This window comes from Schistocerca cancellata, chromosome 1 (genome assembly GCF_023864275.1).
Source record: "Schistocerca cancellata isolate TAMUIC-IGC-003103 chromosome 1, iqSchCanc2.1, whole genome shotgun sequence".
Classification (NCBI taxonomy): domain Eukaryota; kingdom Metazoa; phylum Arthropoda; class Insecta; order Orthoptera; family Acrididae; genus Schistocerca; species Schistocerca cancellata.
Window position 1 is genome coordinate 1275749091 of NC_064626.1, and position 24261 is coordinate 1275773351.

At 46.3% G+C, this 24261-nt stretch overlaps 1 protein-coding gene across 1 annotated transcript in view; it reads right to left on the bottom strand.

Annotated features, from left to right (window-relative positions):
* LOC126146307 (chondroitin sulfate N-acetylgalactosaminyltransferase 2) overlaps positions 1 to 24261 on the bottom strand; it is a 158872-nt gene that overhangs the window by 122663 nt on the left and 11948 nt on the right. The window contains exon 2 of the mRNA XM_049915615.1: positions 16100 to 16449. Within this exon, the coding sequence (XP_049771572.1) occupies positions 16100 to 16449 (350 nt within the window). The remainder of the gene's footprint in view (positions 1 to 16099; positions 16450 to 24261) is intronic.

Consider the following 24261-nt stretch of genomic DNA (forward strand, 5'->3'; position numbering starts at 1 on the left):
GACCTTTGCCTTTCACGGGCAAGTGCTCTACAATCTGAGCTACCGAAGCACGAATCATGCCCGGTCTCACAGCTACTGGCAGAAGTAAAGCTGTGAGACCAGGCGTGAGTCGTGCTTCGGTAGCTCAGTTGGCAGAGCACTTGCCCGTGAAAGGCAAAGGTCCCGAGTCCTAGTCTCGGTCGGGCACACAGTTTTTATCCGCCAGGAAGTTTCTTATCAGCGCACACTCCGCTGCAGAGTGAAAATTTCATTCTGGGGACAATTATATTTGAATGCTACACAAGTGATGCTCCGGAAAGGGGAACAAAGTGTTTTGAAAGATCTCGTCGTTTACAGACACAAGGTTCTTCATCAGATATCATTTTGAATGAAGATAAAAATGCGTCATTTTCAATGAAGATAAAAATGGTGCAGTCGCACAGGGGAAGTTTATCTCAAACGGGGGCAACAGGAACCGCATGATTTTGATGCTCATGCGGAAATCTGAGGATGGAGGTATTCAAGTGCTACAGGCAGAAGAAGATGCGGGTTTATTAATTGTGGAAACAGCTATTCCCTAAAGTGCTGAGTCTGACAATGAGGAAGTCGTGAGCGAGGACACAGACGCGTTGTTTTCCTAATAGGCCTAGGAAACAACTACATACACCTTGCACGTCCATAGACGGGGGAGAGGGAAATCGGCTGGAGTGTGAACTCAGTTAATCCTTTCATTTTCGATCCTGCATTTGCTGTTTTCAGCCATGCCTCGACGGGATGTGATGCGACATTCTCTTTTTTTTGGACAAGGAAAAGGGAAATTACTAAACGTTATGGAGAAACAGTCACACTTCAAAGTTCAAGCTGCTGAACTGATTAAACCCTCAGTCTGTCAAGACGTAATAGAACAGGCAGGAAAACAGCTGATGTTACCATTGTATGGGAATGCCAACTGCGCAATTTTGTACGAGCTTATTGTAAAGTCTGTCCCGAGAAGTGAAAGGCTACATCCAACATCGGACGCAGCATAGTCTCAATCGTTGCGATCCTAACATCAGGTGCAATCTTGGCTGTGCAAGAAAACTGATGCATGCCAGCGGCCTGGGGCTTATCAGGCTTATTTCCCGTGGTGAGGATGAAAGATGCGACGCCACACACGTTTCTATAGATGGTTTCCTGTCGTAAATCTGAACTGAACTGCTCCTCGACTTGCAAACACTGCTGTGGCTCATCTTGCGAGAACGCCCCGGAAAACCAGCTCGACGAGGATGACGGAGATCGAAGACATGTCCCACTAAGAGGAAGTTCATGACGATGCCGCAAGGTATTCTGAAGATCGAATGCTGTGCCGGGACCTGCTGCAGTCTCCCAAACGACCTCGGGGAAATAGAAATTTGATAAAATGCGAATCTCTGATATTTAAATTGTGTTTTTTAAATACTGTCATGACCTTTTATTTTATGATTTGTACTAATTTTTATGTTACTCACACGTAAATACATATTGGCCATTCCTACGTACATGGTTTCCAGTTTATCAACCCACTCTTACCAGTTGAGCCATGGATAAAAAGGAATACAAATACACATGAGTGAAGAAAAATAAAAAGATATACATACACTCCTGGAAATTGAAATAAGAACACCGTGAATTCATTGTCCCAGGAAGAAGAAACTTTATTGACACATTCCTGGGGTCAGATACATCACATGATCACACAGACAGAACCACAGGCACATAGACACAGGCAACAGAGCATGCACAATGTCGGCACTAGTACAGTGTATATCCACCTTTCGCAGCAATGCAGGCTGCTATTCTCCCATGGAGACGATCGTAGAGATGCTGGTTGTAGTCCTGTGGAACGGCTCGCCATGCCATTTCCACCTGGCGCCTCAGTTGGACCAGCGTTCGTGCTGGACGTGCAGACCGCGTGAGACGACGCTTCATCCAGTCCCAAACATGCTCAATGGGGGACAGATCCGGAGATCTTGCTGGCCAGGGTAGTTGACTTACACCTTCTAGAGCACGTTGGGTGGCACGGGATACATGCGGACGTGCATTGTCCTGTTGGAACAGCAAGTTCCCTTGCCGGTCTAGGAATGGTAGAACGATGGGTTCGATGACGGTTTGGATGTACCGTGCACTATTCAGTGTCCCCTCGACGATCACCAGTGGTGTACGGCCAGTGTAGGAGATCGCTCCCCACACCATGATGCCGGGTGTTGGCCCTGTGTGCCTCGGTCGTATGCAGTCCTGATTGTGGCGCTCACCTGCACGGCGCCAAACACGCATACGACCATCATTGGCACCAAGGCAGAAGCGACTCTCATCGCTGAAGACGACACGTCTCCATTCGTCCCTCCATTCACGCCTGTCGCGACACCACTGGAGGCGGGCTGCACGATGTTGGGGCGTGAGCGGAAGACGGCCTAACGGTGTGCGGGACCGTAGCCCAGCTTCATGGAGACGGTTGCGAATGGTCCTCGCCGATACCCCAGGAGCAACAGTGTCCCTAATTTGCTGGGAAGTGGCGGTGCGGTCCCCTACGGCACTGCGTAGGAATCTACGGTCTTGGCGTGCATCCGTGCGTCTCTGCGGTCCGATCCCAGGTCGACGGGCATGTGCACCTTCCGCCGACCACTGGCGACAACATCGATGTACTGTGGAGACCTCACGCCCCACGTGTTGAGCATTTCGGCGGTACGTCCACCCGGCCTCCCGCATGCCCACTACACGCCCTCGCTCAAAGTCCGTCAACTGCACATACGGTTCACGTCCACGCTGTCGCGGCATGCTACCAGTGTTAAAGACTGCGATGGAGCTCCGTATGCCACGGCAAACTGGCTGACACTGACGGCGGCGGTGCACAAATGCTGCGCAGCTAGCGCCATTCGACGGCCAACACCGCGGTTCCTGGTGTGTCCGCTGTGCCGTGCGTGTGATCATTGCTTGTACAGCCCTCTCGCAGTGTCCGGAGCAAGTATGGTGGGTCTGACACACCGGTGTCAATGTGTTCTTTTTTCCATTTCCAGGAGTGTATATACACGTATGTACTCATTAGAAAGCCGTCTTCTCACTGGAAATTTCACTTTATTGAATAACTTTGACTTCAAGTAACGGAATTACTTTGTCAGTTAAGTGTATGAACTCTTAATAGTACCTAAAACTGAGAAAATAGATGCTTTCGTAATATGAAATTTCATGTTCTACAACTTTGATGACTGGACATTCTTCATTTGGAGTATCTACTTTTGAATTATAGGCGTCGGAAGTGACTTTTTAGCCAAGCTGGTAAAAATGAACGAACTTTTGACAACTGATTGTGACCAGGTGGCCACAATCTTTAAGTAGATAATTCGACACAAAATTTAATGCTCTTTTCATTTTTGTAATAGTAAAATTTTCAGTAGCATGCCGTAACAGGCGAAGGCCTGAAAAAGTGCCAAAACTTCTTCGTTTTTTGGTCACAAAAAGTTGTCCCAAAGTTTTGGGGGTCGAAAACTTGGACTCAACATACTCTCAACTATATGTACAAGATAGAAAAGTAAAATCTTCTACCTCGTTTTTTTTACAAGGTACATCTACCCCGTTACTGGACTAACAAACTTCTGACATCAGTTGTAAATCTGTGGGGGAAACTGTCAGCAAATTAATTTTTGTGGTATCGCTCCAAGCACTGTGGCCATGTGTTGTTGGAAGCCCGCTTCCCCTACGTTCCTCGATAGACGTCCATGGTGGAACAAGTCCTTGCTATCGAAAAAGGTGATCAACTTCGTCTTAATCTTCGATTTGACAGCGGACGTTTTTTGGGAGTCAAGGAAGACGTTGAAGACCATGCCACTGACTGTCGCTTGATTCAAATGGCTCTAAGCACTATGGGACTTAACATCTGAGGTCATCAGTCCCCTAGAGTTAGAACTAGTTAAACGTAACTAACCTAAGGACATCACACACCACATCCATGCCCGAGGCAGGATTCGAACCTGCGACCGTAGGAGCAGCGCGATTCTGGACTGAAGCGCCCAGAACCGCTCGGCCGCAGCCGCCGGCGACTGTCGGTTGGTGTCCGGACGGTGCTGGTAACACAAGGTCATATCTCCTGTAACAATAGGGATATGCAACAACGCATGAACACATTGCTTCGAGCGATACCACAAGACGCGTTTGGTGACGGCTTCGAACAGCTTTTACAACCGATTTCAGAAGTGTGCTGCAGCTAATGGTGATCTGGCTCTACAACTTTGCTTCCGCCGTTTTCTCTCGAAGTTCGAGGCTTTATTTTCCAAAAACATGCAAAAACCTACGATTCAAAGTACTGCCCATCATTGGCCACTACTTCATCCAGTATTTCGGGCAGCATTCGAAGCCTCTGGCAGGAGAAATGGGCGTCTTTTGAGGAGATCCATGAATAGATCCAGTTTTGCACTTGTTCATGTGACCGGAAGTGCTGCTCAGCCAAGCCGTGTGCCATTGATGACGAAAGGTGGTAGTCAGAGCGAGCACTGTCTGGAGAATACAGCGGGTGGGGTAGGACTTGCCATTTCAACGTTTCCAAGTACATTTTGACGGGTTTTGCTACGTGGGTCGAGCACTGTCAAGCCGCAAGATCATCTTTTCAAGTCTATCGCTGTATTCTGGCCGTTTATCTTTTGCTCTGTTCAGACGCTTTAATTGCTTTCGATAACGATCGCCTGTGATTGTTCCCATCGGTTTCAGTAGCTTCGAAAAAACTACTCTCTTCCACCACAACGTCGAGTTTCGACGTCAGAATCACCTTTCTTGAAGCGTTAAAACCATTTTCTTAACGTTCTTTCACTAATACTTTCATCACCATAGGCCTTACCCAGCATTTTATGAGCCTCAGTCGCAGATTTCTTCACGGTAAAGCGGAAAACTAAAACTTACCGCAAATGAAGAGTACTGGACTCGTAAGCAGACATATCAACCGAGAATAACTTTATGATGCAATCACAAATCGACTAATAATTTGATGGTGTTACATTTGCAAATGTCTAACGTTACTGCAAGATTCTATATTCCGACATTACTATCGTGAGGAGTGTGACCAAAACATAGCTCTAATGTTTATTTGACACTGCAATAGTGAAGCTATAGTCACAGCACATAATTTTTTTTAAGAAAGGGCCTAATGAAAAAAAATTATGTGCTGTGATTATGGATTCACTGCTGTAGCGTCAAATAAAAAATTACGTTACTGTCAGACATTTACGACTTACCACTTGCTGAACCACTTGCTGAACCACTTGTCGCTACTGTCCTCTACTGCAAAACGGCGCAAGCAAGTTGTAGACTTATTACTCTGAAGGTCACTGAAGGTGCTTTATATTCAACTGTTTTTGCGTACACATGTAGTGCATCACAAAGCAGCTGAATTTTTTCTTTTTATTCTTCAGAGAATCACTGGCGGAGAGAACTGGTTACTTGCTGTACCCTCACCTCGCAGCCTGGGCTACAGTTATCTCTCTCTCGTACTGACAGCTGCCTGCGGAACGAGCTACCCCCATGGGAATCCGGCGGGGTGCGCTTTTAATCTCGATGCCGGGGCCTCGTACGAACGCACACACGATCTGCTGGCAGCCAGGTGAAAGCAATTTCCGCCAAGTAAGCCCGCCACAGACTGGCTGCCCCCCCCCCCCCCCCCACCGCTCCATCCAACTCGATAGCAGCGCCCCTGTCGAAACACTCTAGGCTTGTCGAGGTCCAGAACGCCAGCGATAGAAGGAAAGAAAGGAAGAGGATAGCACATTTTGGTGAACAGGAGGAACAACAAAATTCAATGCAATTTCCCGAATGCGGTATGAGTAAATGTGAACTACAAGTTTTATCTTTCATAACTATAGCCGCCTCCATACTCTGCAAAATCACTGTCAAATTCATGTCGAAGGATACTTCCCATAGTAATGTAATATCTCTTTATATTCTACTAATTATCCCTGCACAATTCTATCAGTGAATTACGTTTCCTACTTGACCATCTATATACTCGCAGAATCAATGCGCAAAGTAGTACAGTACTATTACTATTCCATGAGCGCATAATTACTATTTGTAATATTCTCTCTGGTGTGTTGAGGGGTCTTCTGGGATCTTCTCCGTGCCGAATAGCCGCATTGAATAATTGTAATTTTTCTATCGAGATTACTGGAAGAAACAGATTGAAAATATATTGCATGCTACTCAAGAAAGTATATACTGAGCATTTACATCAAAGGTGTGTAAGGAATTTCATTATATGTGTATTCTCTAGTTGGAAATTTGCACGGAGGTGTCGTTTCGTTGGTAATCAGAAGGGAACTTCCGATGAATGGGAAACGAACCTGCAATTATTAGATCCAAGAGCTCCATTATTTCATCGGATAATTAAACTCTATCAAAGCAAACTTTCCGCTTGATCTGAGGCTTCCCGACTGACTACGCAACGCACGAAAACCAAGACATTTTCTTCACACAGGACTGCAGATCCCTTCGATTCATCGAGACTGCGGACAAGGAGAGTCATCGTCCGATTCTGACTAAACAAGTACAGCTTAATTATAACTTCATTGAGCGACTGTGATGACTGTGATATGGCTGCTTATGAATGAGATCATTAATAAAATACTAATAACTAACTTTCCGCCTCACCAGCAAGCAGTATAAACACAATATTAATTAAAATTATAGTATCATATGGCTCACGCTACTAGCCTGTTTCATCAATAGTGTTACAGTGTGTGTGTGTGTGTGTGTGTGTGCGTGTGTGTGTGTGTGTGTGTGTGTGTGTGTGTGTGTGTGTGTGTGCGGGTACAGTTTCAAAGACTCTGGATATTGGGGGAATTGCAAAAACTGCAGATGGAAAACTATACCAAAATACCAGTAGGGCTGCTTCCTACAGGCAGGTACACAGTAACAGTACGTGCTACTAAGAAAAATAAAGGCAACCCATTGAAGAAGATGAAACTTAACTGGAAAATACGTGGCTCAACAGAAAATACTGTTAGACAAGGCAGAATATTTTTCAAAATATTCTTCTTTGGAAATAGAGCTGATCGACGTACTGGTACTGGACAGAAACATGGGAACATTGAGAGAGAAACGCATGCCTGATCATAAATGCAAATGTTAGCCAAGACTGTAGGTTTCGTTACGAACGGCACCTGTGCAATGTCAATATCTGTCACATTCAGAACAGTGTTTTGTGTAATCATGAGTGCGTTATATGGGAACTAAGTAAATTAAAAAGTGAGTAAATTATTGGTGCTCAAATGGTAGGGGTCTCCGTAACCAAAGTAGTCGAAGTGTGGCGTCACGAGGCACCACAGAAGATATACACATCAAAAAAAGTTTTGCATCACCTCCGTTACGAGAGTTCCGGAACCTGTACAGAAAATTGGAATAGAGATCAACATAAACATCATTTCCGCCCTTTTTATTGCCCATGAAAACCACCGTACAGCGATACCTTCAGAGGTGGTGGTCCAGATTGCTGTCCACACCGGTACCTCTAATACCCAGTAGCACGTCCTCTTGCATTGATGCATGCCTGTATTCGTCGTGGTATACTATCCCCAAGTTCATCATGCTACTGTTGGTACAGATTGTCCCATTCGTCAAAGGCGATTCGGCGTAGATCCCCCATAGTGGTTGGTGGGTCACGTCGTCCATGAACAGCTCTTTTCAATCCATCCCAAGCCTGTTCAATAGGGTTCGTGTCTGGAGAACATGTTCGCCTCTTAGTCGAGCGATGTCGTTATCCTGAAGGAAGTCATTCACAAGATGTGCACGATCGGGGCGCGAATTGTCGTCCATGAACACGAATGCCTCGCCAATATGTTGCCGATATGGTTGCACTGTCAATCGGAGGATGGCATTACGTATCGCACAGCCGTTACGGCGCCTACCATTATCACCAGCGGCGTACGTCGGCTCCACATAATGCCACTCCAAAACAGCAGGAAACCTCTACTTTGCTGCACTCGCTGGACAGTGTAAGTAAAGCGTTCAGCCTGACCGGGTTGCCTCCAAATACGATTGTCTCGTTCAAGGCATATTCGACACTCATCGGTGAAGAGAACGTGATGCCAAACCTGACAGGTCCATCCGGCATGTTGTTGGGCCCATCTGCACCGTGCTGCATGGTGTCATGGTTGCAATGATGGACCTCGCCATGGACGTCGGGAGTGAATTTGCGCATCACGCAGCCTATTGCGCACAGTTTGAGTCGCAGCACGATGCCCTGTGGCTGCTTGAAAAGCATTATTCAACATGGTGGCGTTGCTGTCAGGATTCTTCCGAGACATAATCCGTAGGTAGCGGTCATCCACTGCAGTAGTAGCCCTTGGGCAGCCTGGGCGAGGTATGTCGTCGACAGTTCCTGTCTCTCTGTATCTCCTCCACGTCCGAACAACGTCGCTTTGGTTCACTCCGAGACGCCCGGACACTTCCCTAGTTGAGAGCCCTTTTTTGCACAAGTAACAATGCGGAAGCGATCGAACTGCGGTGGTGACCGCTTAGGAATGACTGAACTTCAGACAACACGAGCCGTGTACCTCCTTCCAGATGAAATGACTGGAAATGATCGGCTATCAGGCCCCTCCCTCTAATAGGCGCTGCTAATGCATGGTTGTTTACTTCTTTGGGCGGGTTTAGTGACATCTCTGAACAGTCAAAGGGACTGTGTCTGTGATGCAATATCTGCAGTCAGCGTCTATCTTCAGGAGTTCTGAGAACCGGGGTGACGCAAAACTGTGTTTGATGTGTGTTTATACCACATACGTGATAAGTGGAAACACATCATCCACTAACTCATAATGGTGACAAATGTGTATGTTGGGTGATCGTGGCACTCGCTGAAAAACATTACTAGGAAAAATAAGAGGACGACAGCTTCTAAAGTCACTACACAATTGAACGTCTTAGTCATGAACCCTGTCAGCACAAAAACAACACAAAGGGAGCTATATAAATAGGGAATTACAAATGGTTCAAATGGCTCTGAGCACTATGGAACTTAACATGTATGGTCATCAGTCCCCTAGAACTTAGAACTACTTAAACCTAACTAACCTAAGGACGTCACACAACACCCAGTCATCACGAGGCAGAGAAAATCCCTGACCCCGCCGGGAATCGAAACCGGGAACCCGGGCGTGGGAAGCGAGAACGCTACCGCACGACCACGAGCTGCGGACAGGGAATTACAACGAAAGCTGGAATTCCAAAACCACTAATCAGCAATGCAAACGCCATTAACAGGAGAACACGGCAGCAAAGCGACAAAAACCTGAACTATGGAAGAACTTCATGTAGTCGTATAAGGTGGTTCCACACTGGTTTTAACTTCTGTCCGAATTTACGTCTGGCGTTCGCCGTAGCGGGCCCGCGATGCAGACTGCTTGCAGCTAAGAGTGAAACGTGGCGGGGAGGGGGGGGGGGGTGTTTGGTAATGACGTAGGTAGCATGATCGTGATTTACTTGGGCCCCATGGATACTCTGAAGGGTCGCATTACTGCCAAGTATTTGACTGAGCAGGTTTGTCCCATGGTACAATGTGTGTTCCACAATGATGGTGCTGGGTTGCAAGACGGCAGGGCACCTGGTCACACATCTTGCATCGTCCAGGCCGGTTTTTTTGAGTATGAAAATGAGGTGTCACATTTCCCCTGACCGCCACAGTCGCCAGACGTCAATATTATGAAGCCTTCGTGGTCCACTTTGGAGTTATTTTACGAATCAAATGGTCTAGATCGCTAAATAAAATGCGTTAGTTAGTTACAACGTTTCGGCATCTGCCATCAACAGATGCGAACTTCTGGCTCAAATCGTTCAAATGGCTCTGAGCACTATGGGACTTAACAGCTATGGTCATCAGTCGCCTAGAACTTAGAACTACTTAAACCTAACTAAACTAAGGACAACACACAACACCCAGTCATTACGAGGCAGAGAAAATCCCTGGCCCCGCCGGGAATCGAACCCGGGACCCCGTGCTCGGGTGCGAACTTCTGACTAGCGAAACAACGAACATAGTCAGAGTTAAAAACCACACCTAATACCGAGCGAGGTGGCGCAGTGGTTAGACACTGGACTCGCATTCGGAAGGACGACGGTTCAATCCCGCGTCCGGCCATCCTGATTTAGGTTTTCCGTGATTTCCCTAAATCACTCCAGGTAAATGCCGGGATGGTTCCTCTGAAAGGGCACGGCCGCCTTCCTTCCCCATCCTTCCCTAATCCGATGAGACCGATGACCACGCTGTCTGGTCTTCTTCCCCAAACCAACCAACCAACCACACCTAATATGGGCATCAACTAACCAACTACGCCCCTATTGGATATTAATTTTAGTTCTGACACTGAAAATTGTTTAGGAATGCGAAAGGTGGTAATTAAAAGTGCTGTCAGGTTGAATATTATCGAAAAATTAGATCAGTAATAGGAGGCGTAAACAAAAAGTAAAGGGAATTATTGTTTATCATATACACACATAAAAAAAGTTTTACACCACCCCGATTCTCAGAACTCCTGAAGATAGACGTTGACTGTAGATATTGTATCACAGACACAGTCCCTCTGACTCTTCAGAGATGTCACTAAACCCGCCCAAAGATGTAAACAACCATGCATGAGCAGCACCTATTACACTTAGGGGTTCCGGAACCCGATCACTTCCAGTCATTCCACCGGGAAGGAGGTACACGGCTCGTGTTGTCTGTAGTTCAACCATGCCTAGACGGTCAATACAACGTTTCGATCACGTCCGCATTGTTACTTTCTGCCAGTGTGGGCTCTCAACGAAGGAAGATTACAGGCGTCTCGGAGTGAACCAAAACGATGTTGTTCGGAGATGGAGGAGATACAGAGAGACAGGAACTGTCGATGACATGCCTCGCTCAGGACGCTCGAGGGCTAGTAACTGCAGTGGATGACCACTACCTACAAATTATGAGTCAGAAGAATCCTGACAGCAACGCCACCAAGTCGAATAATGCGTTTCGTGCGGCCACAAACGTCGTGTTACGACTCACACTGTGCGCAATAGGCTGCATGATGCGCAACTTCACTCCCGACGTCCATGGCGAGGTCGATCTTTGCAACCACGACACCACGCAGTGCGGTACAGATAGGCCCAACAACATGCCGAATGGACTGCACAGGATTGGCATCACGTTCTCTTTACCGATGAGTATCGCATATGCCTTCAAGCAGACAATCGTCGGAGACATGTTTGGAGGCAACCCGATCAGGCTGAACGCCTTAGACGCACTGTCCAGAGAGTGCAGCAAGATGGAGGTTCCCTGCTGTTTTGGAATGGCATTATGTGGGGCCGACGTACGCCGCTGGCGGTCATGAAAGGCACCGTAACGATACGCGAATGCCATCCTCCGACCGATAGTGTAACCATATCGGCAGCATATTGGCGAGCAATTCGTCTTCATGAACGGCAATTCGCGCCCTCATCGTGCACATCTCGTCAATGAATTCCTTCAGGATAACGACATCGCTCGACTAGAGCGGCCAGCATGTTCTCTAATCCTGAATCCTATCGAACATGCTTGCGATAGATTGAAAATGGCTTTTTATGGACGACGTGACCCACCAACCAATCTGAAGGATCTACGCCGAATCGCCGTTGAAGAGTGGGACAATCTGGACCAATAGTGCGTTGATGAAGTTGTGGATAGTATGCCGCGACAAATACAGGCATACATCAGTGCAAGAGGACGTGCTACTGGGTATTGGAGGTACCGGTGTGTACAGCAATGTGAATCACCCCTTCTGGAGGTCTCGCTGTATGGTGGTACAACATGCAATGTGTTGTTTTCATGTCCACTAAAAAGGGTGGAAATGATATTTATGTTGATCTCAATTCCAATTTTCTGTACACGTATCGAAAATCTCGGAATGGAGGTGATGCAAAACGTTTTTTGATGTGTGTATAATCTTCATTTATTCATCATCATCTACTTTGTCCCCTTCACACTAATTCCCGTCAGATACTATACACATGAGCCAGGGCTTCTGTCAATCTTGGAAGCACTCCTGCAATTCACTTTTGGTTATGGTGTTTAGCTCCTTCGGCGATTCTCTTTTTATCTCATCAGTGGCGACATAACGACGTCCTTTCATTGTTCTCTTCAGGTTTGGGAAAAGAAAGAAGTCACAGGGGACCATGTCAGGCGATTACGGTGGCTTAGGCAACATAACGGTTATGTTTTTTGCCAAAAAATCACGAACGAGCATTCATGTGTGAGCGGGAGCATTATCGTGATGCCATTTCCACGTGTGTTTTTCCCTCAATTCTGGTCGTTTTCTTCGGAATGTTTCACGCAAACTTCGCTTAACTTCCAGGTAGTCTTCCTTATTGACCGTACCGCCATAAGGCAGGAACTCGTGATGCACAATCCATTGTGATCGAAGAAAACTATGAGAAGGACCTTCACATGTGTTCGAACGTGTCCAACTTTTTCCGGATTTGGCTCTTCAGTCAGTTTCCATTGGGACGATTGGGTTCAAATGGTTCAAATGGCTCTGAGCACTATGGGACTCAACATCTTAGGTCATAAGTCCCCTAGAACTTAGAACTTCTTAAACCTAACTAACCTAAGGACATCACACACACCCATGCCCGAGGCAGGATTCGAACCTGCGACCGTAGCAGTCCCGCGGTTCCGGACTGCAGCGCCAGAACCGCTAGACCACCGCGGCCGGCGGGACGATTGGGTCTTAGTTTTGATGTCGTGTCCGTATACCCCTGTTTAATCGTCTGTAACAACTTTCTTTAGAAGTTTTTAATTGTTGTGGACATCATTCAGCAATCCATGAGCGATGTCTACGCGATGTCATTTCTGGTCGAAATTTAACAATTTCTCAACAAACTTTACTTCTACATGTTTAGTGTCAAAAACATCCGAAGAAATTGCTGAATGTGAGCCAAAGGATAAGCTGACATCATCGACAAACGCTCTCATGTTGTTTCGGCGATTCTGCAGCGCATTTTCTTTACTTCTTCCACATTGTCAGTAACTGATGTGTTAGGACGTCCAGCACGGTCGTCGTCCTCAACATCTTCACGACCGTCTTTGAAGCGTTTATATCTCTCGTAAACTCGTGTCATACACGTAACAGACTTGCCAAAAGCCACAGTCAACATTCCGAATGTAGTGCTCCACTTAACTCCATTTTTTATCGATATTATTCGAAACTAAAAATTAGTCGGGCCCCCGAAAACAGCCATAGCCGTTCCGAGTATCGACATTAAACTAAATATTAACGACAGCTGAAAATGCAAGCAAACATCAGGAACATGCGTGCCAACAAGATCAAATGGTTCAAATGGCTCTGAGTACTATGGGACTTAACTTCTGAGGTCATCAGTCCCCTAGAACTTAGAACTACTTAAACCTAACTAACCTAAGGACATCACACACATCCATGCCCGTGGCAGGATTCGAAACTACGACCGTAGCAGCAGCGCGGTTTAGGACTAAAGCATCTAGAACCGCTAGGCCATAGCGGCCGGCACCAAAAACATTAAAAAAAATTGAAAATGGGATGTATAAAGCAAGCGAACTTAAACATATCCCGTCACTTTTTGATCACCTCTTTTATCTGTTTGCAAAATACTTCTATGAATTATCTATAGAAGAATGGAGCGAGTAGTGAAAGCTTCCCTGTTCGAAGATCAGTTTGGGTCCCAGAGAAATGTAATAAAGTAATAACGACCCAATAACTTATCTTACAAGGTAACATGAAGAAAGGGAAATCAACATTTATAGCATCAGTAGATTTAGAGAATGCTTTCGATAATACTGACTGGAATAGACTCTTCGAAATTCTCTAGGTAGCGGGCATAAAATACATGTTTTCTAGAATTTGTGCAGAAAGAATGCGGCAGTTAGAAGAGTTGAAGAACATCAAAGGTAAGCAGTAGTTGAGAAGGGAATGGAGACCGGACTGAAGCCTGACCCTGTTGGTTCAAATGGTTCAAATGGCTCTGAGCACTATGGGACTTAACATCTGAGGTCATCAGTCCCCTAGAACTTAGAACTATTTAAACGTAACTAACCTAAGGACGTCACACACATCCTTGCCCGAGGCAGGATTCCAACCTGCGACCGCAGCGGTCGCGCGGTTCCAGACTAAAGCGCCTAGAACCGCTCGGCCACACCGGCTGGCTTGTCTCTGTTGGTACTAAGACTGTACACTGAACAAGGAGTGAACGAAACCAAGCACATAATTAGGGAGGGAATTCAAGTTCAGGGAGAAGAAATAAAGACTATGCGATATGCCGATCAAGTTGTAATTCTGTAAGAGATGGCATGAGACTTGGAAGATCAGTTGACAGCGTCTTGAAAAGAAATTATAAGATGGATATAAACAAAGTTAAAGTAATGGAATGGAGCAGAATTAAATTAGGCTATGGAAATGAGACACTAAAAGCGGTAGATGAGTTTTGTTATTTGGGCAATAATTATCGACGTTGGATGAAGTAGAGAGGATATAAAACGCAGATTGGTAATAACAAGAAAAAATTATGAAATAGAGAAATTTGGAGGGAGACGAAGGGTCGACTACAGCAAGCAGATTCAAATGAATGTTCTAGCAGCAGTCTTAGAGAGATGCAGAGGTCCAACCCGGGTAGCCGCGAGTATTAATGCGGCCGCTTCCGAGACGGGGAGGTGCGCCCGCCCGGTGGATTAACGACAATGGGCCGCTGTGTCTGCCAGCCTGGAAGTTGTTGTCAGGTGGTTTTCCACATCCCACGAAGTGGTTACCGGGTTGGTTTCCATGTTTCACCTTAGATATAAGCTACGCAAACATTTAGCACAGTTTCTCACATTTGTACCCAGTACACTGTTTCTGTACTGGGGGGGGGGGGGGGGAGGAGTGCCCGATGACCTTAACTGTTGTTTGGTCCTTAAACACTTAACCAGCGCAGCACCAAAGCTTGGAGAGGAAAGACTTCCGCGGAGAGCAGCATCAAACCAGTCTTTGAGTTGAACACCAGTACAACAACAGTAATAAGTTACAAGAGTTAAAAAAAAACTTGTTAGTGTTGCTCCTAGAACTGAGCAGGTGTGGCGCCACACACCGCTATACATGGTTATTACAAATGATTGAAGCGATTTCACAGCTCTACAATAACTTTATTATTTGAGATATTTTCACGATGCTTTGCACACACATACAAAAACTCAAAAAGTTTTTTTAGGCATTCACAAATGTTAGATATGTGCCCCTTTAGTGATTCGGCAGACATCAAACCGATAATCAAGTTCCTCCCACACTCGGTGCAGCATGCCCCCATCAATGAGTTCGAAAGCATCGTTGATGCGAGCTCGTAGTTCTGGCACGTTTCTTGGTAGAGGAGGTTTAAACACTGAATCTTTCACATAACCCCACAGAAAGAAATAACATGGGGTTAAGTCGGGAGAGCGTGGAGGCCATGACATGAATTGCTGATCATGATCTCCACCGCGACCTATCCATCGGTTTTCCAATCTCCTGTTTAAGAAATGCGGAACATCATGATGGAAGTGCGGTGGAGCACCATCCTGTTGAAAGATGAAGTCGGCGCTGTCGGTCTCCAGTTGTGGCATGAGCCAATTTTCCGCGGGCTACGCGTGAAACTTGCCCGCACGCTTTCAACCGTTTCTTCGCTCACTGCAGGCCGACCCGTTGATTTCCCCTTTCAGAGGCATCCAGAAGGTTTAAACTGCGCGTACCATCGCCGTATGGAGTTAGCAGTTGGTGGATCTTTGTTGAACTTCGTCCTGAAGTGTCGTTGCATTGTTACGACTGACTGATGTGAGTGCATTTCAAGCACGACATACGCTTTCTCGGCTCCTGTCGCCATTTTGTCTCACTGCGCTCTCGAGCGCTCTGGCGGCAGAAACCTGAAGTGCGGCTTCAGCCGAACAAAACTTTATGAGTTTTTCTACGTATCTGTAGTGTGTCGTGACCATATGTCAATGAATGGAGCTACAGTGAATTTATGAAATCGCTTCAATCATTTGTAACAGCCCTGTATAACTGTGTCACCGGTCGAAGCCGACCTCCGGGTTGCCTACCTTGTCGATACCAGCAGGGATCGGGTCTATGAGCTGCGGGTTGCCTACCTTGTTGAGCGCCTCGAGCAGGTCCCTGCGGCGGAATCCGATGGGCTTCTCGACGACGCGCTTGCCGAGCGCCAGCTCCACGGGGTAGACGCGGCTCAGCGTGAAGTGCGAGAAGGCGACCAGCTCGAACTCGCTGGCCAGCGGGCGCCCCCTGTCCAGCAGCTCGGCCGCCGCCAGCCGCTGGCGCACGTGGCGCGCGCACTCCTCTCCGGACAGGCCGTCCGCTGGAGCTGGAGGCAGCGTCTGGAGGCCGAGCACGGCCTCTGCAGAGCGTGGCGACGCGGCCGCCGGCCGGCCGGACGAGTTGCTGGGGGTGGCAGCCGCAGGGGCAGCCGCTGGCGCCACGTTACCTGCGCACGGAGAGGGGCGCACGGTACTGCAGCAGTGACGGAAGCACGCCACGGAAGTGGAAAAAAAAAATGAGTCGAGGTGCGGTCAGCGTTATAGTGCTGATGAACCTACCATCAAGTACAATAGCAAATATTTTAGTGACGTGTCAGGAACAAGAAGAACTGCATAGTAGCCTACAGCCGAAAGAATTTCCGTTTATTCTTTTGCAGTTTCAGTATTAGCTAGCATACTAACATGAAGGAAAAGCAAAAGGTCAAACGGATAAGCAGTCCCTCTTTCCTTCAGATGAACTGAAAGTCTTGAACATAGCAGCAGTCAGCAACTGTAGAATGACAGATACAGTGGGAATGAAACTAGGTGGCAATATGATTCCCATTGTATCCAGAACTGGAAGTGCTCGAAGTTACAAGATGAGTATGTTTAGAACAGCCGAAAGAAGATCAACAAGTTTTAGAAAACAAACATGTACAGGGTGGTCCATTGATCGTGAGCGGGCGTAATATCTCACGAAATAAGCGTCAAACGAAAAAACTACAAAGAACGAAACTTGTCTAGCTTGAAGGGGGACACCAGATGGCTCTATAGTTGGCCTGCTAGATGGTGCTGCCATAGGTCAAACGGATATCAACAGCGTTTTTTTAAATAGGAACCTCCATTTTATTATATATTCGTGTAGTACGTAAAGAAATATGAATGTTTTGGTTGGACCACTTTTTTCGCTTTGTGATTGACGGCGCTGTAATAGTCACAAACATATGACTCACAATTTTAGACGAACAGCTGGTAACAGACAAATTTTTTAAATTAAAATACAGAACGTAGGTACTTTTGAACATTTTATTTCGGTTGTTCCAATGTGATACATATACCTTTGTGAATCATTTCTGAGAATGCATGCTGTTACAGCGTTATTACCTGTAAATACCACATTAATGCAATAAATGCTCAAAATGATGTCCGTCAACCTCAATGCATTTGGCTATACGTGTAACGACATTCTTCTCAACAGCGAGTAGTTTGCCATCCTTAATGTTCGTACATGCATTCGCAATGCGCTGACGCATGTTGTCAGGCGTGGTCAGTTGTACCATCGATAAAATGGGGGCCAATTATTCTTGCTCCCATAACGCCGCACCATACATTAACCCACCACGGTCGCTGATGTTCCACTTGTCGCAGCTATCATGAATTTTCCTTTGCCCAATAGTGCATATTATGCCGGTTTACGTAACCGCTGTTGGTGAATAGAACGCGTGGAAAAAAATCTGTCACCGTCCCGTAATTTCTCTTGTGCCCAGTGGCAGAATTGTACACTACGTTCAAAGTCTTCGCCATGCGATTCCTGGAGCATAGAAATATGGTACGGGTGCAATCGATGTTGATGTAGCATTCTCAACACCGACGTTTTTGAGATTCGCGATTCTCGCCCAATTTGTCTGCTACTGATGTGCGGATTAGCCGCGACAGCAGCTAAAACACCTACTTGGGCATCATAATTCGTTGCAGGTCGTGGTTGACGTTTCACACGTGGCTGAACACTTCTTCTTTCCTTAAATAACGTAACTATCCGGCAAACGGTCCGGACACTTGGATGATGCCGTCCAGGATACAGAGCAGCATACATAGCACACGCCAGTTGGGCATTTTGATCACAATAGCCATACATCAATACGATATCGACCTTTTCCGCAATTGGTAAACGGTCCATTTTAACACGGGTAATGTATCACGAAGCAAATACCGTCCGCACTGGCGGAATGTTACGTAATACCACGTACTTACACGTTTGTGGCTATTACAGCGCCATCCATCACAAAGCGAAAACAGTGGTCCAACTAAAACACTCATATTTCTTTACTTACTACACGAATATGTAATAAAAATGGAGGTTCCTATTTAAAAAAACGCAGTTGATATCCGTTTGACCTACGGCAGCGCCATCTATCGGGCCAACCATAGCGCCATCTTGTTTGCCCCTTAAATCTAGACGAGTTTCGTTCTTTGTGGTTTTTTCGTTTGATGATTATTTCGTGAGATTTTTGGCCCGGTCACTATCAATGGAGCACCCTGTATGAATACTGCGAGTTTATGGCATATTCGTCTACATCTAGACATATGCTCTGCAAACTACCTTACGTTGTGTGGGAAGAATTATTGTCGGTAAACGTCCGCATTACCTCTAATTTCTCGGTTTTTGTCATTGTGGTCTTCTGACGAGACGTATATGGTAGGATGTAGTATGTTGTCCTACCCTGTCCTGGAGTTTCTTACGCACTTCCTTAACGTTCTCACCGACCTGCGGCGAAACGGGCCGCTCTTCGTTGGATCTTGTCTGTCTCTTTCAGTTACCGAACGCGGTGAGGGTCGTAAACGGATGGGCAATATTTATGAATCCAGTAAAGTCTCGCTAATATTGTAACCGCACACTAGTGGATTTCATGTATTCCTGCAGTTCGATTGCCTTCTGGCGTTGCTGCGTTCTTATAGGCGACTGCAATATCTGCGAACAGCCTCACGAATCTTCCGTCGTTATCCACTAGATCATTTAATACACTGTAAGCAATAAAGGTCCTATCACAGTTCCTTGAGGTACTCCTAAAATTTCCTTTACACCTGACGACTGCGATCCGGTAAGAGCTATGAGTTCTCTCTGCAAGGAAATCCTGCTTCGAGTAACAAACCTGGTCCGATTCTCGGTGAGCTCATATTTTGATTACTAAACGAAAGGGGAACTGTATCAAATGCCTTCCTGAAGGAACAGGAAGTCAGCTTGAGCGTTCTGGATCTCATGGACGAAGAGAGAGACCCGACATGAGAATGAACTTTTTCGCGATGACACTCTTGCATAAAACATTGTCGGGCGACAAAGAAGGCCGAGAATATTTTATAAAGGAGTGAGTTGATTGTTGCAATATCTGTTAGCGGAATCCATGTTGATTTTTAGAGAGGAGATTTTAATTCCCAAAAATGTCATACTACATGAAAATAATACGTATTCCATAATTCTACAATAGATTGGCGACACCGACATAAGCTCACAATTATGCGCGTAAAGCCTGCCTTCAACAATGTAGCCATCCACAACTGCGATATCCACCCATCTTTTTCTTACTGCAGCCAAGGACAGTGCTTTCAGCGTGGGCAAGTATGAGGATATGACACTGTGAGCTACAATTAAAGCTTTGCGTCCACTATACGCCTCCTGCAGTCGCGTGTTGCCTGAAATGATACCGTGCACGTCCCATGCGCACGTCACTAGAAGATATGTGATGCCTGCCAACTGATGGAAATCACCTAGTGCGGATTTGGTTTAGAAGCCCAGGTGAAATATAAAAGAAATACGGGGACGCGAGAGAATCTCCGATAATCTGGTAGAAGGCAATCAGGTTGACCGCCAAGTAGTTTCGTGCACAGTTGGTGGAATACCATAATAATTCGAGCAATGAAATAAAACTGGATGAATGCAGTTGTCCCTGAAGGCAAAAAATGTTGACAGTCCAAAGAACTGGAAAGAGCTGCACATATAAGATGTACTAATATCCGCCTGATGGCGCTCATTATTGACCTGTGCTAGTCGTATGGGATGTCTGCATTCATGTTTGCCGAGTAACGGAATTTAGCGGCACAATGAGGCACGCAGTGCGTAGTGGCCCACTGCCTGACACCTGCGGTTTTGCCTCTGGGAGAGAGCGCAACGTTACCTGCTGGAAAGCAACTGTGTCTTCCTCTTCACAGCGGCCATTAGCTGCTGGATGAACGTTTCTAATAAATAGGGCCAACTGCATACATACGGCTTCATCCAATAATGAAGGTACAATTCATCTTCCACCCAAACTAAGCACTCTTAGTCTTCTGTTCTCATTCCTTGTTTCATTCAAAATTCAAATTTATAATGCATTTGTTTTGTTTTAATATACTCCCTTCCTCTCCACTTCCAACCAGTTGCCGCGCCTTTACCGTTGTGTCCCTCCCTCTCTCCATCTCCACACCCTCCATCTCCTTTCCCAACACAACTTCCACCGTCTACCCCTCCCGGATGATGAGCTTCGCCCTGACATCTACCCTTCCTACCAACTCTAACCCCCTCTTCCTGCATCCTCCTCAGGGCTCCCTCTCCCCCCTCCCTCCTTCTGAGGGGATTTCCCCTCCTACTCCCCCTCCATCTCTTGTGCCTTCTTTCAGTGTCTCTGCGCTCCCTCCTGCCCTGTCTTCCCTTTTCCTCTCCAGCCCCATGTATCTCCTGCCTCTTCGTGAACCCACGGTTGCCCCTCCTCTCTTCATCCCGCCGCTTCCCCAGCTGCCCCATGCCCTCCCCTCCTCTTCCATCCTCTCTGACCTTTCCCTCGGCAGGTCCCACCTGGTAGTTTTATTCTTCGTCGTGTGTGCTCCAAGTGGGTTTTAAGTGTGTTGTTTCGGAGTGTTTTTAATACTGTGGCCAACTTTTAACCTGTGCATGCGCATCCAGTGTCTTCACTGTGTTTTAAGAATCGCCAACTGTGTTTTTTAACTTTCTGGTGACTTTTTTAACTGTCCCCAATGAACGTCTACGTGTCAGTGTATTTTTACCTCCATTTTCTCCCCTTACTCTGTTTTATGTTCCCCTTTTTATCTCCTTATGTATGTATTATTTTATTCTTGTTTTAGTTGTCATGTCACTCGGCTGAAGAGCGGCGGATTGTGCTGCTGACAGCCCTCCCCTGCCCATATGGGGCAGGGGAATGAAATTACAATAAAGAAAGAAAAATGTTTTAATATACGTGGTTACCTATCAGTCACTCACCTTTCGCGCAATGTCGCCCAAAAGCTATAATTTAATCGGTTTTTGTTTTACCTTCAGTGGCCTGCCACCCAGCTGTCACTGAAATACTTTATAGAACGAGAAGTTCTTTACTCGAAACTGACCAAGTAGCCGCGACGATGTACACAGTTAGGTTACAGTAAGAGTAACTGTTGGGATGCCGATTTTGGGACACAAGACAGCATACCAGTCTGTTGAAAACGAAGTTATTTAATTTAGATTCTACTGAAGACCAGCAACAGCCTTTGAGAACATAAAGCCGAAGCCCTATGTTTAATGGGGTCAAAAACGACGCATTTATTCAGGCTGGAGCCAAGTTACAGACAGGATGACTCATAGTATAGTAGAGTTTGCTACCACCTTATTGAATCAGCTGTCTGATTCACTAGCACCGTGTGATTGATCGAGTTAGACATTACCTTTCTGCTGTATTGTATTGTTTACGTACTGTAGTGAAAAGTGGATCACACTTTAATACCATACACACCTTGCAGAATTGGGGGATATACTCTGGTGTGCAAAATTTAAGCACAGAAGTATTTTCGCTTACCGAACCTCTATCAGGTAGTACAGTTCGGTAAGACTCGCTGAGTACATAGAAAGAACTGTTAAAGCGTGATACAGGAAGTAATTGAAAGAAATACGCAATGATATCAACGGAAATTACACTTTAATTCAAAGACAATAATCACGTTGAAATAATAGCGATTTATGTTGGTCCCCTCGGCATTACAAAGGCTTGAAGTGGTTATGTATGACCACTACAGACGCAAATTTATGCACTGCAAGGCGTCCTCATGTCCGCAAAGAGGGTGGTGAGGATTTCTTGTGGTAGAATTTTCCAGCGTTGTCTACATCTGCTGGATAGTCATTGGTGACTGTGGGCGTGATGCAGTACATCCGAAACGTGCTGGAAGGTCTTTGGATCGGGTGACGTTCAGGACAGTCCGACCACTGAACATCCTCTCGTTCGAGGAGCTCCTCCACCTGCGCTGTTCGATGCGGTCGCACATTGTTATCCAAAGTGATGCAGTCAGGGCCGAATGCACCCCTGAAAAGACGTACAGGGGTAAAGGATACAGTGTCACAACAACGTTTACCGGTGTGTGTATATGAAGATATTGCTAATTATGAGAGAGAATTTTTTCTTTTTCTTTCTTCTTTTCTTCTGCTTCACTTGCCTTGTACGTGTATCTTTGATGTACTAGAACATTATTTTTGTTTCGTTTTGTAGTACACTATTCGCCACTAAAATTGCTACACCACGAAGATGACGTGCTACAGACTCGAAATTTAACCGACAGGAAGAAGATGCTGTGACATGCAAATGATTACTTTTTCAGTGAATTCACACAAGGTTGGCACCGGTGGCGACACCTACGACATGCTGACATGAGGAAAGTTTCCAACCGATTTCTCATGCACTAACAGCAGTTGACCGGCGTTGCCTGGTTAAACGTTGTTGTGATGCCTCGTGTAAGGAGGAGAAATGCGTACCATCACGTTTCCGACTTTGATAAAGGTCAGATCGTATCCTATCGCGATTGCGGTTTATCATATCGCGACATTGCTGCTCGGGTTGGTCGAGATCCAATGACTGTTAGCAGAATATGGAATCGGTGGGTTCAGGAGGGTAATACGGAACGCCGTGCTGGATCACAACGGCCTCTTATCACTAGCAGTCGAGGTGACAGGCATCTCATCTGCATGGCTGTAACGGATCGTGCAGCCACGTCTCGATCCCTGAGTCAACAGATGGGGACGTTTGCAAGACAACAACCATCTGCACGAACAGTTCGATGATGTTTGCTGCAGCATGGATTATCAGCTCGGAGACTATGCCTGCGGTTACCCTTGACGCTGCATCACAGACAGGAGCGCCTGCAATGGTGTACTCGACGACGAACCTGGGTGCACGAATGGCAAAACGTCACTTTTTCAGATGAATCCAGGTTCCGTTGACAGCATCATGATGGATGCATCCGTGTTTGGCGACATCGTGGTGAACGCACGTTGGAAGCATGTACTCGTCATCGCCATACTGGCGTATCACCCGGCATGATGGTATGGGGTGCCATTGGTTACACGTCTCGGTCACCTCTTGTTCGCACTGATGGCACTTTGAACAGTGGACGTTACATTTCAGATGTGTTACGACCCGTGGCTCTACCCTTCATTCGATCCCTGCGGAACCCTACATTTCAGCAGTATAATGCACGACCGCATGTTGCAGGTCCTTTGCGGGCCTTTCTGGATACAGAAAATGTTCGACTGTTGCCCTGGCCAGCTCATTCTCCATATCTATCACCAACTGAAAACGTCTGGTCAATGGCGGCCGAGCAACGGGCTCGTCACAATACGCCAGTCACTACTGTTGATGAACTATGGTATCGTGTTGAAGCTGCATGGGCAGCTGTACCTGTTGACGCCATCCAAATTGCGTGAAAATGTAATCACATGTCAGTTCTAGTATAATATATTCGTCCAATGAATACCCGTTTATCATCTGCATTTCTTCTTGGTGTAGCAATTTTAGTGGCCAGTAGTGTATGAAATACGGCTATGTTTTTCTTTGCTGTTATTGCTATGTGAATCTCCTTTTAACTGAAAATATAAAATTTTCAAGACATGTTTGATTTTCTTTGTAATGATTTTGTGTAACGCTCTGTGTAAAACCGAGTGTAATGTGCGGCACTGTTGTATGAACTGTGATGCGAGAGAGATGCCGATAGTGCAGTCGGACAGGCTGGTGGAGGAATGAAACGCCCTACCAGAAGGTATCCTCACCAACCTTGTGGCCAGCGCAGCAGCACGTGGCAGAGCAAGAATCTCCATCTGTGATTACGAAACATCCTATTAACAACCGTGTCCCACCTTTTGTAAAGTCCAGCGACCTTCATCAATGGCGGTGATCTCATTGTAATTATGGTCTTTGAATAAAACTTGTTTCTGTGCATGTCATTGGGTATTTCTATCACTTAGCTTGCGTTCTATACCACAGCAGTTGTTTCTA